Source organism: Mizuhopecten yessoensis, unplaced genomic scaffold (assembly GCF_002113885.1).
Source record: "Mizuhopecten yessoensis strain PY_sf001 unplaced genomic scaffold, ASM211388v2 scaffold11037, whole genome shotgun sequence".
NCBI classification, from domain to species: domain Eukaryota; kingdom Metazoa; phylum Mollusca; class Bivalvia; order Pectinida; family Pectinidae; genus Mizuhopecten; species Mizuhopecten yessoensis.
In genome coordinates this window covers 201,499-219,608 of record NW_018408847.1, presented here as the reverse complement: position 1 = coordinate 219,608, position 18,110 = coordinate 201,499, and the positions used below count along the sequence as shown (strand labels likewise).

At 40.2% G+C, this 18,110-nt stretch overlaps 1 protein-coding gene across 1 annotated transcript in view; it reads left to right on the top strand.

Annotated features, from left to right (window-relative positions):
- LOC110464833 (zinc finger protein ZPR1-like) overlaps positions 1-17,398 on the top strand; it is a 28,193-nt gene extending 10,795 nt beyond the window's left edge. Inside the window, exons 4-14 of the mRNA XM_021520278.1 lie at positions 1,040-1,124; positions 1,872-1,942; positions 2,443-2,529; positions 2,764-2,804; positions 3,981-4,065; positions 4,973-5,008; positions 5,225-5,291; positions 11,959-12,119; positions 14,569-14,679; positions 16,856-16,945; positions 17,219-17,398. Coding sequence (XP_021375953.1) covers positions 1,040-1,124; positions 1,872-1,942; positions 2,443-2,529; positions 2,764-2,804; positions 3,981-4,065; positions 4,973-5,008; positions 5,225-5,291; positions 11,959-12,119; positions 14,569-14,679; positions 16,856-16,945; positions 17,219-17,398 — 1,014 coding nt within the window. The remainder of the gene's footprint in view (positions 1-1,039; positions 1,125-1,871; positions 1,943-2,442; positions 2,530-2,763; positions 2,805-3,980; positions 4,066-4,972; positions 5,009-5,224; positions 5,292-11,958; positions 12,120-14,568; positions 14,680-16,855; positions 16,946-17,218) is intronic.
- The last annotated feature ends 712 nt before the right edge of the window (positions 17,399-18,110 follow it).

Here is an 18,110-nt window from a genome sequence, read left to right as displayed (position 1 = left end):
CTATCGGTAGGCTTGCGTTCGCACCGGGTTCGTCCTGCGGTCGTATAGCGGCTCGTCTCCGTTCGGGAAGCGTGCGTCCTGCGTTCGTGCCACAAAAAGTGGATACCTGGGCGTAATTCTAACTGTACCAAGTTTGTTCAAATAAATGACCTTGACTTATATTTAAGGTCACAGAGGGCAAATATGTTTTTAAACATTTAAACATCTTCTTCTGAATAACCAATAGGCATAGGGTGATGCTATGGTGATATTTGGCTAGTAGCATGCTGGGATGAAGGGCTATAAAGTTTGTTCAAATGAATGACCTTCATTTTTTTTCAAGGTCACAGTGTCAAATATGTTCTAAACCTTTAAACAACTTCTTCTGAATAACCAGGAGGCCTAGGATAATGCCAGTAACATGCTTGGATGAAGGACTACCAAGTTCAAATGAATGACCTTGACATATATATATTAAGGTCACAGGGGTCAAATATGTTTAAAACTATTGAATGACTTAATAAGCAAAAGGCCAAGGTTGATGATATTTGGCCATTAACATGCTGGGATGAAGGACTAGCAAGTGAATGACCTTCGCCCATATTCAAGGTCACAGTGGTCAATATATGTTTAAATGATTTGTTCTGTATAACAAAAAGGTCCAGGGTAATGATATTTTCCCAGAAGCATGCTGGGTTGAAAGGCTATAAACTCTGTTGAACCTAATATTATAATGTCCTTGTTCAACATTCAAGGTCACAGGTGTCATATGTTTAAATCTTTTAATAGGTTCTTATGAATGAAACACTGATATTTTGCCTGTAGCTGTATTTTAGTCCACTTTTAAGATTACAAGTGTGATATTAATACCAGGTGAGCGATGCAGGCCCATTGGACCTCTTGTATAGTATTATAGTCCTCTCTTCAGTTCTGATACCGACGCTTGTCGAGAGATGGGCAACTACAGATTGTGTGCTATACTCGGCCTTTTTGTTTACTTTTCTGAAAATAACATATTATTTGCTCTCTTTTCTAATATTTGTTTTACATATCTGTGTAGGACCTGAACAGACAGATTGTGCAGTCAGAGAGGGCCACTGTTTCTATCCCGAGCTTAGAGTTTGAGGCTCCACCAGGCAAAGGAGGTACTGGTTTTTGTCTGTGTTAAACCTTTGATGCATCTTTGTGGTGGCATGGTTGGCAAAGTGTCATCATTTCGCTTCACTACTTACTTATCACCCGTGGGCAAACTCGCCAAAAAAGCGTCGTAAAAAATGCGAATTCATATATCAGAACTGACCAATCAGATAATCTTAAATATAATTTGGAATTCTTCTATTTTGAAGACCTATTTATCGATATCTTTGTGATGTTCCTGTACATGAATATTTAACGTGAATTCTGATTCGTTAAAGTTTCCATCGAGAAACTGTACTGGCACCAATCAAATGATCCGCGCATATTAATTACCTACGACCTTTTTTCGGCAAGTTTGCCCACAGGTGATGAGTGAGTAGGGAAGCGAAATCAGCCATGAGTATCAGACAATGGACAATGACAAAGTATATCAAAAACCAAAGGAAGACAAACTGCTATGTCTTTGGATATATAATACAAGGTATTGATTGGTTGGATTGTGGCACAGTTCATACAACTCATTCATGTTCTTTTAACCCTTTCACCACCATAGACCATAATGGACTCATCCCAATAAATGCATGGTAGAGTCCACTAAAGTTACCTAGAGTTGAAAGGGTTAATAAATAAGTGGATATATTAACAGAACTAAAGGAGCTGAAATAAAACTTTACAACAATAACACAGGCTTAGTGATCGTCTTTCAGTGATCAGTAATAAAATGTGCTGAGTTTTGTCTCCTTTGTGTCTGCCAGTTCTGACCACTATTGAGGGGGTTATAGACGGTGCAGTGAGCGGTTTGAATCTGGACCAGCCATCACGAAGGGTAAGTGTTACAAATTGATCAACCTGCCTATGGCTGTTCATATTACAGTTAAGTCATTCGCTGGTAAAGTTTATGCCTTACCTTAGATTATATTTAAGGTCACTGGTCTGAAGCTTAAAGTCACTTATCACCATAGACTTTAAGTTACCAGACTCAAAAGAAAAACACAGTTTAAAGTCCTTGCTTTTTAGCTTACTTTGCTAGAACCATGTGAATCCATGTGCATTGTCTGCCAAGAAAAGCCAATCAGCTTTTATTCAAACTTTGTCTTATTTACCTCCCATTTTGGTAACATTGTTACTAGACTGATACCTTAATGATTGGGTTCATTTGAAATCCCAAGATGGCCACAATGGCCTCTGATAATTAGCCGAGACATATTTCAGAATAACTGAACCTGGTATAAGGTTTCGCACAGTAAATTAAATTTGTACATGGCTATAGTTCAAAGATTCTATGAAAATGTTTTTTCTGAAGTTGATATTGTTGCGTTGTCATAGGAGCAAAGTCCTGAGATTGCTTCTAAAATAGATGATGTGATATTGAAACTGACCATGCTGAAGACCCTACGAGAACCGTTTACGCTGGTGAGTTTTACGAGAACCATTTACACTAGTGAGTTTTACGAGAACCATTTACACTAATGAGTTTTATGGGAAGTATTTAAACTGATGAGTCTCATAAAACGCAATTAGAATTCTACTCTCATCAATGTAGCATAATCTTCATACCATTAATGAGATAACCTTTTGAGAAGTTTTTACTTTATACCCCGTTATGAATACATTAGTACTGTATAAATTAACGATGGTTGGTTGCAGGTTGTAGACGATCCCACAGGAAACAGCTATGTGGAGAATCCATATCCTTTAGTTAATCTGTTTTTGATAACATTTAAATATGAAGAAAGATGACATAATGGTTAAATCATAATGATTGCCTCGTGTGGTGTAGGTGGCGCTAATTCTTCCAGAACATCAAGGGCCTGTTTTTGTATGTGGATCAAGGTGGCGCTAATTCTTCCAGAACATCAAGGGCCTGTTTTTGTATGTGGATCAACTGGTTTGTCTATTTCTTAAGTGTAATAAATCAGAGGTAAAACCCAATGAATCTGCAAATGTTAATGCAGGCCTGGAAGCGTTTCCCAAGGCTCATCCGAAAGCAATGTCAAATCATCAGATTCGTTTCAATTTCATAAAAGAACAACTGGTTGAACCAGTCCAACCATTTGAAATACGATAAACAAAAATGGCCCTGTTAGCTGGTTTGGTCTCCCGTTTTTGTTAGAGGTTTAAGTTACTGTTAAGTTTTTGGTTAGATTTTAACATTTTCACCAGGCATCATGATGTCATGTCATCAATGGCAGGTCACAACAGTTAACTCATTGGGTTTGCTGGTAAAAGAAGAATCAATGCTTGTATGTCATTCAACCACTCTTGTATTTGAGGAGGAAGAAAAATTATCATCCCCCACTTTTGGAGTATGACAGAAAAAATCCTAACCCTACCTCCGGGTAAGACTCTTAAATGTCTGGCCCTCGCCAAAGATTCTGGCTAGACATTTAAGAAACCCAAAGATGGAGATTTTTCTGTCTTACCCGAAGGTGGAGAAAGATTCTATAATTCTTCTAACTTTTTATCAAAGGGTAGTTTATAGTCATTCATTCAATTTTAAGTTTTCTAGTTATCATTTTCATATTTATCTGCAAGTCCTGCATCAAATACATACATTTTTTTTTTAATCACTGCTTTTCAAAACACAACAGGAAATAAGTCGCTATGGAAAAATGGTAAATAAAACAGTGTCACGTCATAACTTAAACTTCACCTTGCCTAACTTTATGAAATGTGGAAGTTTGAAAGTTGTAAACTCTTAGACTTTAAGATAATTCATTCAAAGGTCAAAGGTCATAGCCATTCAAGGCTAACAATGTAACAAGTTTTTGTCCCAGCTAAAAGACAATCTAAACAAACTCCTCATCATCCGTCAATTTTAAGAACTGACTAAAAATCCAGGATTTCACCTTAACTGTTCAAACGCACGCTCCCAAGTCTGATCCTAACGCCAAAGTCAAGCATTACACCAGGACAGCTGACCAGGATGAAGCCCTAGGACTGACCACGGTAAGCTACAGAAAGATAATATTTTGTAGCTTTTAGCTACATGTTAAACATATCATTATTTGTCATAGATACATAACAGAGGTTTTGTTTAGATGTTGTTTGTATGACGAGTTTATTTATTTGTAGTTGTATGTTTTGGGACTTCCTTTTTCGTCAATGAAAGTTTGAGTGGATATAGGATTCCACCGTACATATGTATGTTACACTCGTTGTCATCGCTATAGTGACTTCATTACCCAAAGGAGTTTCATGAAACTTTATACAAGTGTTTGGTATGGCAATGTCTTGAATAAGTTTGCATTTCGGGTTTCTACGTTTAAGGTCAAGGTCACTGTTACTATTTTTAGAAAAACTTCTGTCGTCGTTCTACCGGCTTCATTCCTCCACAGAATTTCATGAAACTTGTTACAAGTGTTTAGTATGACAATAACCATTGCATATTTCAGGTTACTGCATTTAAGTTCAAGGCCATTTTTACTATTTTAACAAACACTTTGTCATCGCTCTAGCGATTTCATTCCTCAATGGAGTTTCATGAAACTTCATACAAGTGTTGGTATGGTAATGCCTTGAAAAAGTTCTTGTTTAGGATTTCTATGTTAAAGGTCAAGGTCACTGTTACTATTTTTAGAAAACATGTTGTCATCGCTCTAGAGACTTCATTTCATTTTACATATGTCACAATGTGTGAATGCGAGGGGATTTGTATCAGTTGTGATGCCTTATTTCTTTCAGTTCAAAATTTTATTTTATTACTTTTAAACATTTTACTTTGTATAAAAGATGTCATTGATCATTTATTGCAGTTCTCGGTCAACTTAAGAATATAAAATATCATATTTTACCAATCTGTGTATTGATATTATACATATCTTGGTTAATCCTATTGAACTCTTGTCTGTTTTAGGAGAAAGAGGACGACACACCGGGAGCAAAGGATGAGGTAGGATTACTGATAGGGCAACAAAACGTATTAAATAAAAAATTGAGTTTTATTCACAATTTCAAGGTTGATCCACAGACAACAAAGAAAAATTGTCTTTGTTGTCCGTTATGACTGACAGGTGTAGAAATATTAGACAACAAGACACAAATGTGTCCAACTTCTGAGTTACAGATACAGTAACATCAGTGACTCTGTTTGATCTTCGTGTTCCAGGTGATGACATTTCAGACCAACTGTCCCAACTGTAACTCACCCTGCAGTACACACATGAAGATGGTCGGTATCCTTTATCTGTCAAATTTCGCGTCATCAGGACCAGACTTTCTACAGGTGTTGAAAGTGTTGTAGTTCTGTTTTATGTATTATTGAGAGAGCAGAATTTGTTTATTAACAAAATAGACCCATTTCACTTATTTATTCTTATTATTGATTTGGGCACCAATTTTGTGGTTCTTGTATATTGCTGATACAGGTCCCATGGACCTCTATTGTCTATGAGTGATACAGGTCCCATGGACCTCTTGTCTATGAGTGATACAGGTCCTATGGACCTCTTGTCTTAAGTAATACAGGTCCATGGACCTCTTGGCTATGAGTGAAACAGGTCCCATGGATCTTTTGTCTATGAGTGATACAGGTCCCATGGACCTCTTGTCTATGAGTGATACAGGTCCTATGGACCTCTTGTCTTAAGTAATACAGGTCCATGGACCTCTTGGCTATGAGTGAAACAGGTCCCATGGATCTTTTGTCAATGAGTGATACAGGTCCCATGGACCTCTTGTCTATGAGTGATACAGGTCCTATGGACCTCTTGTCTTAAGTAATACAGGTCCATGGACCTCTTGGCTATGAGTGAAACAGGTCCCATGGACCTCTAGTCTATGAGTGATACAGGTCCCATGGACTTCTTGTCTATGAGTGATACAGGTCCCATGGACCTCTTGTCTATGAGTGATACAGGTCCTATGGACCTCTTGTCTTAAGTAATACAGGTCCATGGACCTCTTGGCTATGAGTGAAACAGGTCCCATGGACCTCTAGTCTATGAGTGATACAGGTCCCATGGACTTCTTGTCTATGAGTGATACAGGTCCCATGGACCTCTTGTCTATGAGTGAAACAGGTCCCATGGACCTCTTGTCAATGAGTAATACAGGTCCAGTGGACCTCTTGTCTATAAGTGAAACAGGTCCCATGGACCTCTTGTCTATGAGTAATACAGGTCCCATGGACCTCTTTGCTATGAGTGAAACAGGTACCATGGACCTCTTGTCTATGAGTAATACAGGTCCCATTGACCTCTTTGCTATGAGTGAAACAGGTCCCATGGACCTCTTTGCTATGAATGATACAGGTCCCATGGACCTCTTGTCTATGAGTGATACAGGTCCCATGGACCTCTTGTCTATGAGTAATACAGGTCCCATTGACCTCTTTGCTATGAGTGAAACAGGTCCCATAGACCTCTTTGCTATGAATGATACAGGACCCATGGACCTCTTGTCTATGAGTGATACAGGTCCAGTGGACCTCTTGGTTATGAGTGATACAAGTCCCATGGACCTCTTGTTTATGAGTGATACAGGTCCCATGGACCTCTTGTCTATGAGTGATACAGGTCCAGTGGACCTCATGGTTATGAGTGATACAGGTCCCATGGACCTCTTGTCTATGAGTGATACAGGTCCAGTGGACCTCTTGGTTATGAGTGATACAAGTCCCATGGACCTCTTGTTTATGAGTGATACAGGTCCCATGGACCTCTATTGTCTACGAGTGATACAGGTCCCATGGACCTCTTGTCTATGAGTAACACATGTCCCATAAACCTCTTGTCTATGAGTGATACAGGTCCCATAGACCTCTTGTCTATGAGTGATACAGGTCCCATGGACCCCTTGTCTATGAGTAATACAGGTCCCATGGACCTCTTGTCTATGAGTAACACATGTCCCATAAACCTCTTGTCTATGAGTGATACAGGTCCCATAGACCTCTTGTCTATGAGTGATACAGGTCCCATGGACCTCTATTGTCTATGAGTGAAACAGGTCGCATGGACCTCTTGTCTATGAGTATACATGTCCCATAGACCTCTTGTCTATGAGTGATACAGGTCCCATGGACATCTATTGTCTATGAGTGAAACAGGTCCCATGGACCTCTTGTCTATGAGTAATACAGGTCCCATAGACCTCATAGACAAGAGGTCCATGGACCTGTTTCGCTCATAGACAATAGATGTCTATGGGACCTGTATCACTCAGAGCCAAGAGGTCCATGGGACCTGTTTCTCTCACAGACAATAGATGTCCATGGGGCCTGTATCACTCATAGACATCTTGTCTATGAGTAATACAGGTCCCATAGACAAGAGGTCTATGGCACCTGTATCACTCATAGACCTCTTGTCTATGAGAGATACAGGTCCCATGGACCGCTTGGCTATGAGTGATACAGGTCCTGTGGACCTCTTGTCTATGAGGGATACAGGTTCCATAGACCTCTTGTCTATGAGAGATACAGGTCCCATGGACCGCTTGGCTATGAGTGATACAGGTCCCGTGGACCTCTTGTGTATGAGTAATACATGTCCCATGGACCTCTTGTTTATGAGTGATACATGTCCCATGGACCTCTTGTTTATGAGTGATACAGGTCTCATAGACCTCTTGTCTATGAGAGATACAGGTCCCATGGACCTCTTGTTTATGAGTGATACAGGTCCCATGTACCTCTATTGTCTATGAGTGAAACAGGTCCATGTACCTCTTGTCTATGAGCAGGTCTCATAGACCTCTTGTCTATGAGAGATGTGATACAGGTCCCATGGACCTCTTGTCTATGAGTGATACAGGTCACATGGACCTCCTGGCTATGAGTGATACAGGCCCCATGGACCTCTTGTCTATGATGGATACAGGTCCCATGGACCTATTGTTTTTGAGTGATACATGTCCCATGGGACTTTTGTCTATGGGTGATACAGGTCCCATGGACCTCTTGTCTATGAGTGATACAGGTCCCATGGACCTCTTGTCTATGAGTGAAACATGTCCCATGGACCTCTATTGTCTATGAGTGATACAGGTCCCATGGACCTCTTGTCTATGAGTGATACAGGTCCTGTGGACCTCTTGTCTATGAGTGATACAGGTTCCATAGACCTCTTGTCTATGAGTGATACATGTCCCATGGACCTCTTGTCTATGAGTGATACATGTCCAATGGACCTCTTGTCTATGAGTGAAACATGTCCCATGGACCTCTTGTCTATGAGTGATACATGTTCCATGGACCTCTTGTCTATGAGTGATACAGGTCCCATGGACCTCTTGTCTATGAGTGATACAGGTCCTGGGGACCTCTTGTCTATGAGTGATACAGGTTCCATAGACCTCTTGTCTATGAGTGATACAGGTCCCATGGACCTTTTGTCTATGAGTGAAAGATGTCCCATGGACCTCTATTGTCTATGAGTGATACAGGTCCTGTGGACCTCTTGGCTATGAGTGATACAGGTCCCATGGACCTCTTGTCTATGAGTAATACATGTCCCATAGACCTCTTGTCTATGAGTGATACAGGTCCTGGGGACCTCTTGTCTATGAGTGATACAGGTTCCATAGCCCTCTTGTCTATGAGTGATACAGGTCCTGGGGACCTCTTGTCTATGAGTGATACAGGTTCCATAGCCCTCTTGTCTATGAGTGATACAGGTCCCATAGACCTCTTGTCTATGAGTAATACAGGTCCCATGGACCTCTTGTCTATGATGGATACAGGTCCCATGGACCTCTTGTTTATGTGTGATACAGGTCCCATGGACCTCTTGTTTATGTGTGATACAGGTCCCATGGACCTCTTGTTTATGAGTGATACAGGTCCCATGGACCTCTTGTTTATGAGTGATACATGTCCCATGGATCTCTATTGTCTATGAGTGATACAGGTCCCATGGACCTCTTGTCTATGAGTGATACAGGTCCCGTGGACCTCTTGTGTATGAGTAATACATGTCCCATGGACCTCTTGTCTATGAGTGAAACATGTCCCATGGATCTCTATTGTCTATGAGTGATACAGGTCCCGTGGAACTCTTGTCTATTAGTGATACAGGTCCCATGAATCTCTTGGCTATGAAGGATACAGGTCCCATGGACCTCCTGGCTATGAGTGATACAGGTCCCATGGACCTCTTGTCTATGATGGATACAGGTCCCATGGACCTATTGTTTTCGAGTGATACATGTCCCATGGACCTTTTGTCGATGAGTGATACAGGTCCCATGGACCTTTTGTCTAGGAGTGATACAGGTCCCATGGACCTCTTGTCTATGAGTGAAACATGTCCCATGGACCTCTATTGTCTATGAGTGATACAGGTCCCATGGACCTCTTGTCTATGAGTGATACATGTCCCATGGACCTCTTGTCTATGAGTGATACAGGGCCTGTGGACCTCTTGTCTATGAGTGATACAGGTTCCATAGACCTCTTGTCTATGAGTGATACATGTCCTATGGACCTCTTGTCTATGAGTGATACATGTCCAATGGACCTTTTGTCTATGAGTGAAACATGTCCCATGGACCTCTATTGTCAATGAGTGATACAGGTCCTATGTACCTCTTGTCTATGAGTGATACATGTCCCATGGACCTCTTGTCTATGAGTGATACATGTCCCATGTACCTCTTGTCTATGAGTGATACAGATCCCATGGACCTCTTGTCTATGAGTGATACATGTCCCATGGACCTCTTGTCTATGAGTGATACAGGTCCCATGGACCTCTTGTCTATGAGTGATACAGGTCCCATTGACCTCTTGTCTATGAGTGATACAGGTCCCATGGACCTTTTATCTATGAGTGATACAGGTCCCATGAACCTCTTGTCTATGAGTGATACAGGTCCCATGTACCTCTTGTCTATGAGTGATACATGTTTCACTCATAGACAAGAGGTCCATGGTACCTGTATCACTAATAGACAAGAGGTCTATGTGACATGTATCACTCATAGACACTCATAGACAAGAGGTCTATGGAACCTGTATCACTCATAGACAATAGAGGTACATGGGACCTGTATCGCTCATAGATAAAAGGTCCATGGGTCCTGTATCACTCATAGACAAGGGGACCTGTATCACTCATAGACTAGAGGTCCATGGGACCTGTTTCACTCATAGCCATCACTCATAGACAAGAGGTCCATACTCATAGACAAGAGGTCCATAGGACCTTTAACACTCATAGACAAGAGGTACATGGGTCCTGTATCACTCATAGACAAGGGGACCTGTATCACTCATAGACAAAAGGTCCATTGGACATACTCATAGACAAGAGGTCCATTGGACATGTATAACTCATAGACAAGAGGTCCATAGGACCTTTAACACTCATAGACAAGAGGTACATGGGTCCTGTATCACTCATAGACAAGAGCTCCATGGGACCTGTATCACTCCTAGACAAAAGGTCCATGGGATGGGACCTGTATCACTCATAGGCAAGAGGTCCATGGGACATGTATCCCTCATAGACAAGAGGTCCATGAGACCTGTATCACTCATAGACAAGAGGACCATGGGACCTGTATCACTCACTATGGGACCTGTATCACTCATAGACTAGAGGTCCATGGGACCTGTTTCACTCATAGCCATCACTCATAGACAAGAGGTCGATGGGACCTGTATCACTCATAGAAAATAGAGACCCATGGGAGATGTTTCACTCATAGACAAGAGGTCCAAGGGACCTGTATCACTAATAGACAAGAGGTACATGGGACATGTATCACTCATAAACAAGAGGTCCATGGGATCTGTATCACTCATAGACAAGAAGTCCATGGGACCTGTATCACTAATAGACAAGAGGTCTATGTGACATGTATCACTCATAGACACGAGGTCCATGGGACCTGTATCACTAAGAGACAAGAGGTCTATGGGACATGTATAACTCATAGACAAGAGGTCCATTGGACATGTATAACTCATAGACAAGAGGTCCATTGGACATGTATAACTCATAGACAAGAGGTCCATGGAGACAAGAGGTCCATGGGACATGTATCGCTCATAGACAAGAGGTTCATGGGACCTGTATCACTCATTAACAAGAGGTCCATGGGACATGTTTCACTCATAGACAAGAGGTCCATGAGACCTGTATCACTCATAGACAATAGAGGTCCATGGGACCGGTATCACGCATAGACAAGAGGTCCATGGGCCCTGTATCACTCATAGACAAGAGGGCCATGGGACCTCTTGTCTATGAGTGAAACATGTCCCATGGACCTCTTGCCTATGAGTGATACAGGTCCCATGGACCTCTTGTCAATGAGTGTGACAGGTCCCATGTACCTCTTGTCTATGAGTGATACAGGTCCCATGGACCTCTTGTCAATGAGTGATACAGGTCCTATGTACCTCTTGTCAATGAATGATACATGTCCCATGCATGGACCCCTTGTCTATGAGTGATACAGGTCCCATGGACCTCTTGTCAATGAGTGATACAGGTCCTATGTACCTCTTGTCAATGAATGATACATGTCCCATGCATGGACCCCTTGTCTATGAGTGATACAGGTCCCATGGACCTCTTGTCTATGAGTGATACAGGTCCCATAGACCTCTTGGCTATGAGTGAAACAGGTCCCATGGACCTCTTGTCTATGAGTGATACAGTTTCCATGTATCTCTTTTCGATGATTGAAACAGGTCCTATGGACCTCTTGTCTATGAGTGATACAGGTCCTATGGATCTCTTGTCTATGAGTAATACAGGTCCCATGGATCTCTTGTCTATGAGTGATACAGGTCACATAGACCTGTTGACTGGTTGTTGCAGGCCCGGTGGACCTCTTGCCCATAATTGATTGGATACAATTTGCATAAGTTTGGTCCTTAAGTTGTGTTAGCAATTCCTCATTTCAAGGAGGTCATTATCATGGCAACCAATTGTGATGCATGTGGTTCCCGTACCAACGAGGTGAAGAGTGCATCTGGCATCGAGCCAAAGGGCTGCAGGATTACATTGAAACTCACGGATCCTATAGACATGTCACGTGATGTCCTCAAGGTCAGTACAAGGTCACGGAGCGTAGTGTTGGTCAGTAAAAGTCCAAGGGTATATAGAAAGTCAGTGCAAGTTTAAATACAAGCAAAGTCAATATAACATATTTAGATGTGAAGCATTCCTAGGGCAAGGGAACTGACTTGTGCAAATGATGGTATAGCCCTCTTTAGGAACAGAGGTTTTCCAATATGGCATGAGTATATATGCAAGACCACACACTTGTGTTTTTCTAACGAATCAGAACGCAAGAGCTTATTTCGTGAACAAATATCTTCACGCGTGAATATATATACGTCCGCGCAATAAATGAGTGCTTTCTGATTTGTTAGAAAACACAAGTGTGTGGTCTTGCTTTTTCACATACCTTCCATATTTGGTAGAGATTGATACAAAGATTTTATAAACTTTGACATTTTTTGCAAATACCGGGAACTTTTCAGTTCACCTTGACGAGGGGATTCCCATAAAAAGTAGTTGCGGCTAGTAGGTAAATACAACATTCCGTATTGCACATGTGCAATACAGAACGTTTTATTTCATGGTCTGAAAATTGTTTGTATTACTATAACAAGATTCAACAGGTGATAATTTAGGTATCTCCACTGTAGCATGCCTACCTCCTTGATTAACTCCTCTGATTTCCATGTAATGTGATTAAACTCCCTGATATCCGTCTATAGTCTGCTTATTTTAACTGATTTTCATAGAAAATGATTATCTCCCCTGAAATTCTATTTATCTTTATGACCTCCACTGATTACAATTCACCTGTCATTATTGACCCTTATTCTCATAATTACATGGAATTCCTCCCCTTATCAACATTTCCATTGAAAACCTTCTAATCTCTATTTTTCTGTTAAATTGATTTTTTATTGACTATCTCCCTTGATCATTGGTTTTTAGCTCACCTGCCCGAAGGGCAAGTGAGCTTATGTCGTGGTGCGGTGTCCGTCGTCCGTTTGTCGTCCGTCCGTCCTCGTCCGTCAACTTTTCCTTTAAACAACTTCTTCTGAAGAACGGACAGGCCTAGAGTCATGATATTTGGCTGAAAGCGTTGTTGGTAGGAGCCCTACAAAGTTTGAGAACGAAAATGACCTTGACCTACTTTAAAGGTCACAGGGGTCAAATATGTCAAAAACTTCAAACAACTTCTTCTGAAGAACTAAAAGGTATAGAATCTTCATATTTGGCTGATGGCTTCCTGGGAGAGAGCTTAACAAAGTTTGAGAATGAAAATGACCTTGACCTACTTTCAAGGTCACAGGGGTCAAATATGTCAAAAACTTCAAACAACTTCTTCTGAAGAACTAAAAGGTATAGAATCTTCATATTTGGCTGATGGCTTCCTGGGATGGAGCCCAACAAAGTTTGAGAATGAAAATTACCTTGACCTACTTTCAAGGTCACAGGGGTCAAATGTGTCAAACACTTCAAACGACTTCTTCTGAAGAACTGAAAGGTATAGAATCTTTATATTTGGCTGGTGGCTTCCTGGGATAGAGCCCAACAAAGTTTGAGAATGAAAATTAGTTTGACCTACTTTCAAGGTCACAGGGGTCAAATATGTCAAAAACTTCAAACGACTTCTTCTGAAGAATTAAAAGGTATAGAATCTTCATATTTGGCTGATGGCTTCCTTGGATGGAGCCCAACAAAGTTTGAGAATGAAAATTACCTTGACCTTCTTTCAAGGTCACAGGGGTCAAATGTGTCAGACACTTCAAACGACTTCTTCTGAACAACTGAAAGGTATAGAATCTTTATATTTGGCTTGTAGCTTCCTAGGAAAGAGCCCAACAAAGTTTGAGAATGAAAATGACCTTTACCTACTTTTAAGGTCACATGAGGCAGATATGTCAAACACTTCAAATGACTTCTTCTGAAGAACTGGAAGTTATAGAACCTTAATATTCGGCTGGTTATTTCCTGGGAAAGAGCCATACAAAGTTTGCGAATGAAAGTGACCTTGACCTACTTTCAAGGTCACAGAGTTCAACAACATTTTAATGGATTTGTTCTTAAGAACTAAAAGGAATTGATTCATAAGATTTGGATGGTAGCTTTTGGAATAGAGCTAACCAATTTGAGAAGGAAAATTACATTGACCTACTTACAAGGTCACAGGGAAAAATATGTCAAGCAACTTCTGAAGAATCAAAAAGCATAGAATTTTGTAATAATATTTTGCTGGTAGTTTCAACAGATGGAGCCAACAAAGTTTGCGAGGGAAATATTTTTAGTGCAATATAATATTTAATAAGAATATTTTGCTATGACTGCTTAAATATTCAGGTGAGCGATACAGGCCCTCTTGGGCCTCTTGTTCTTTTTATTACAGTACCTGATCTCCATATCCGTTTATCTTATTTATTCAACTGATTCCAGAGCATTTTTTAACATTGAATAAAAAGAAACAAGTTGTAGATAGTGCTTTGTTTATATGTTACAGAGTGAGACATGCAGTATAGGTATCCCAGAGATGGACTTCGAAACCGACTTCGGTACACTGGGAGGAAAGTTTACTACCCTGGAGGGATTACTACAGAACGTCAAGGATCATGTGAGTAGGGGGCCAACATGTCAATCATTGTTTATTACATCAGTTCATGTACTCTATAGCACAGGGGCATGACAGGGATCACCATCTTATGGCTTGAATAAGTTAATAACATATACCGAAGGTTTTAGTTGGGGAATAACATATTCAGGTTTTAGCTGGGGAATAACATATACAGGTTTTAGCTGGAGAATAACATATTCAGGTTTTAGCAGGGGAATAACATATTCAGGCTTTAGCTGGGGAATAACATATTTAGGCTTTAGCTGGGGAAGAACATATTCAGGTTTTAGCTGGGGAATAACATATTCAGGCTTTAGCTGGGGAATAACATATTCAGGGTTTAGCTGGGAAATAACATATTCAGGTTTTAGCAGGGGAATAACATATTCAGGCAGTAGCTGGGAAATAACATATTTAGGCTTTAGCTGGGGAAGAACATATTTAGGCTTTAGCTGGGGAAGAACATATTCAGGCTTTAGCTGAGGAATAACATATTTAGGCTTTTGCTGGGGAATAACATATTCAGGCTTTAGCTGGGGAATAACATATACATGTTTTAGCTGGAGAATAACATATTCAGGTTTTAGCAGGGGAATAACATATTCAGGCAGTAGCTGGGAAATAACATATTTAGGCTTTAGATGGGGAAGAACATATTCAGGTTTTAGCTGTGGAATAACATATACAGGTTTTACCTGGAGAATAACATATTCAGGTTTTAGCAGGTGAATAACATATTCAGGCTTTAGCTTGGGAATAACATATACAGGTTTTAGCTCGGGAATAACATATTCAGGCTTTCGCTGGGGAATAACATATTTAGGCTTTTGCTGGGGAATAACATATTCAGGCTATAGCTGGGGAATAACATATTCAGGGATTAGCTGGGGAATAACATATACATGTTTTAGCTGGAGAATAACATATTCAGGTTTTAGCAGGTGAATAACATATTCAGGCTTTAGCTGGGGAATATCATATTCAGGTTTTAGCTGGGAAATAACATATTCAGGTTTTAGCTGTGGAATAACATATACAGGTTTTAGCCGGGGAATAACATATTCAGGCTATAGCTGGGGAATAACATATTCAGGGATTAGCTGGGGAATAACATATATAGGTTTTAGCTCGGGAATAACATATTCAGGCTTTCGCTGGGGAATAACATATTCAGGGATTAGCTGGGGAATAACATATATAGGTTTTAGCTCGGGAATAACATATTCAGGCTTTAACCGGGGAATAACATATTCAGGCTATAGCTGGGGAATAACATATTCAGATTTTAGCTGGGGAATAACATATACATGTTTTAGCTGGAGAATAACATATTCAGGTTTTAGCTTGGGAATAACATATTCAGGTTTTAGCAGGGGAATAACATATTCAGGCTTTCGCTGGGGAATAACATATTCAGGCTTTAGCTGGGGAATATCATATTCAGGTTTTAGCTGGGAAATAACATATTCAGGTTTTAGCAGGTGAATAACATATTCAGGCTTTAGCCGGGGAATAACATATTCAGGCTTTAGCTGGGGAGTAACATATTCAGGCTTTGAGATTGTGGATCACCATCCCATTAACTCACCGTTAACTCACCAATGGCGACGTCTTACCATTAGTCTACGACTACTATTGGCGCATCTACTGAAAATGACTTTGATATGTAAACAACATATACATGTGTTAGTAGGGGAATAACATATACAGGTGTTAGTTGGGGAATAACATATTCAGGATTTGAGATCGAGGTCTGTGTCATACCCCTGTGAATTATAGTGGTTATTGGATAAATTGTCATCAAGGTATGTAACACTGGGTTAAAAAGTAATCTTCTAATACTGTGAATTCTAACAATGTGACTATAAATTAAATGGACACTGGGAAAACAAAGCGCAAAAATACAGTTTTAAAGAAAAAATCAAAATCTTAACTTCACAACTTTTGAAAGATGTTTTTATCGATCTTAATTTTGTCAGAAAAAATCTATGTACAAGTTTAACAGATTTTATGGAATTTACTTCTATAAACTTGACACTAGACTTGTGAAAAAAGAAGATACAGGTACAATGTATATTTAAAAGTGTTACTTCAAGTTGTCCTTTTATATAATTACATACTCATGTCTGTACCACTTCAGATCCATATCTGTACTTACTTTTTATGCTTTTTACAGTTAAGTGGACCAAATTCATTCTTTCAAGGCGACAGTTCCCAACCAGAGAGGAAATCGAAGCTAGATGACTTCTGTAATCAGCTTGACAAGGTACAGTCCCTGTGGTCTTGCCCAGCCCAAACTTCTTCGGTAGAATCTGTTTTTGAATTCTGCAGTAAGAAATTTTTGAGATGTTTAGTTTTGTATTGCTGCCCATGTCAAAAGCTGACCAAGGAGGCTAATGTTACTACTGAAAGAAACTTTCTAGCAATGCCAAGAACATTGTTCCATTTTATATGGAAAATGTTATATTTTAATATTCCTATCTACATTCAAAACAGTTCATGTTTTAAAGCAGCCTGTATATTAATTATGTTTGTTTAGGTGATTGATGGGGAGATGATGGGGATACACTTCGTCCTGGATGATCCTGCGGGCAATAGTTACCTACAGAATGTTTACGCCCCAGACGACGACCCAGAGCTTGAAATTGTACACTACGAACGGGATTACGACCAAAATGAGGTTCTCGGCATCAATGACATGAAAACAGAGGGATTATGACACCCTCCAAGGCATAGTAGCTGTACTACTGATCAAATTGACGACACCAATCTTTACAAGTCAAATTGTTATTGGTGATCAATGCCAGCCTCATTTTGGATATATTCGTGATGTGCTTATGTGAAAAGTTGTGATAATTAAATACATCATATTTGCCTAGTTTTACAGCCGAATGCAGGTTGCATTCCCTTGCAAAAAGGTGTGTTATTTTCCAAAATGAACGGAAAAATTGGGAATATTTTCTCCATTTCTATAAAAAATATTTCTATACTTTCCCAATTCATGTAAGAACAGGCTGCTGTAAAAATAAGGAAAAAATAATTCGGAAACTTGAGGATCCCTGTCCCTCTAGATGAGATTCTCTAGAGAATTCCTCTTGTTGTTTTTTCGGACATACAGTTGTCTCCCATTAATTTTGTTTTGGATATTAATGTTATTCCACTGTGCCTAGGTACCAACGTTGACCAGGTAGGTCAGTCGGTTAAAGCAACACTAGAACCATGTGAGGTCTAGGCTATGAATACTTGTGTAGCCCTGTTGAGTTTTCACACTCAGAACACTGCTGTTGATAGATATATATTTACTGTAAGGAGGCATGGTAGTCTAGTGGTAGGACGCCAGCCTCTTGACCAAAGGGTTGCAGGTTCTAGTCAGGTCACTGCACTGTGTTGTATCTTTGAACAAGATACTTTACTCCACTTGTTCCAATCTT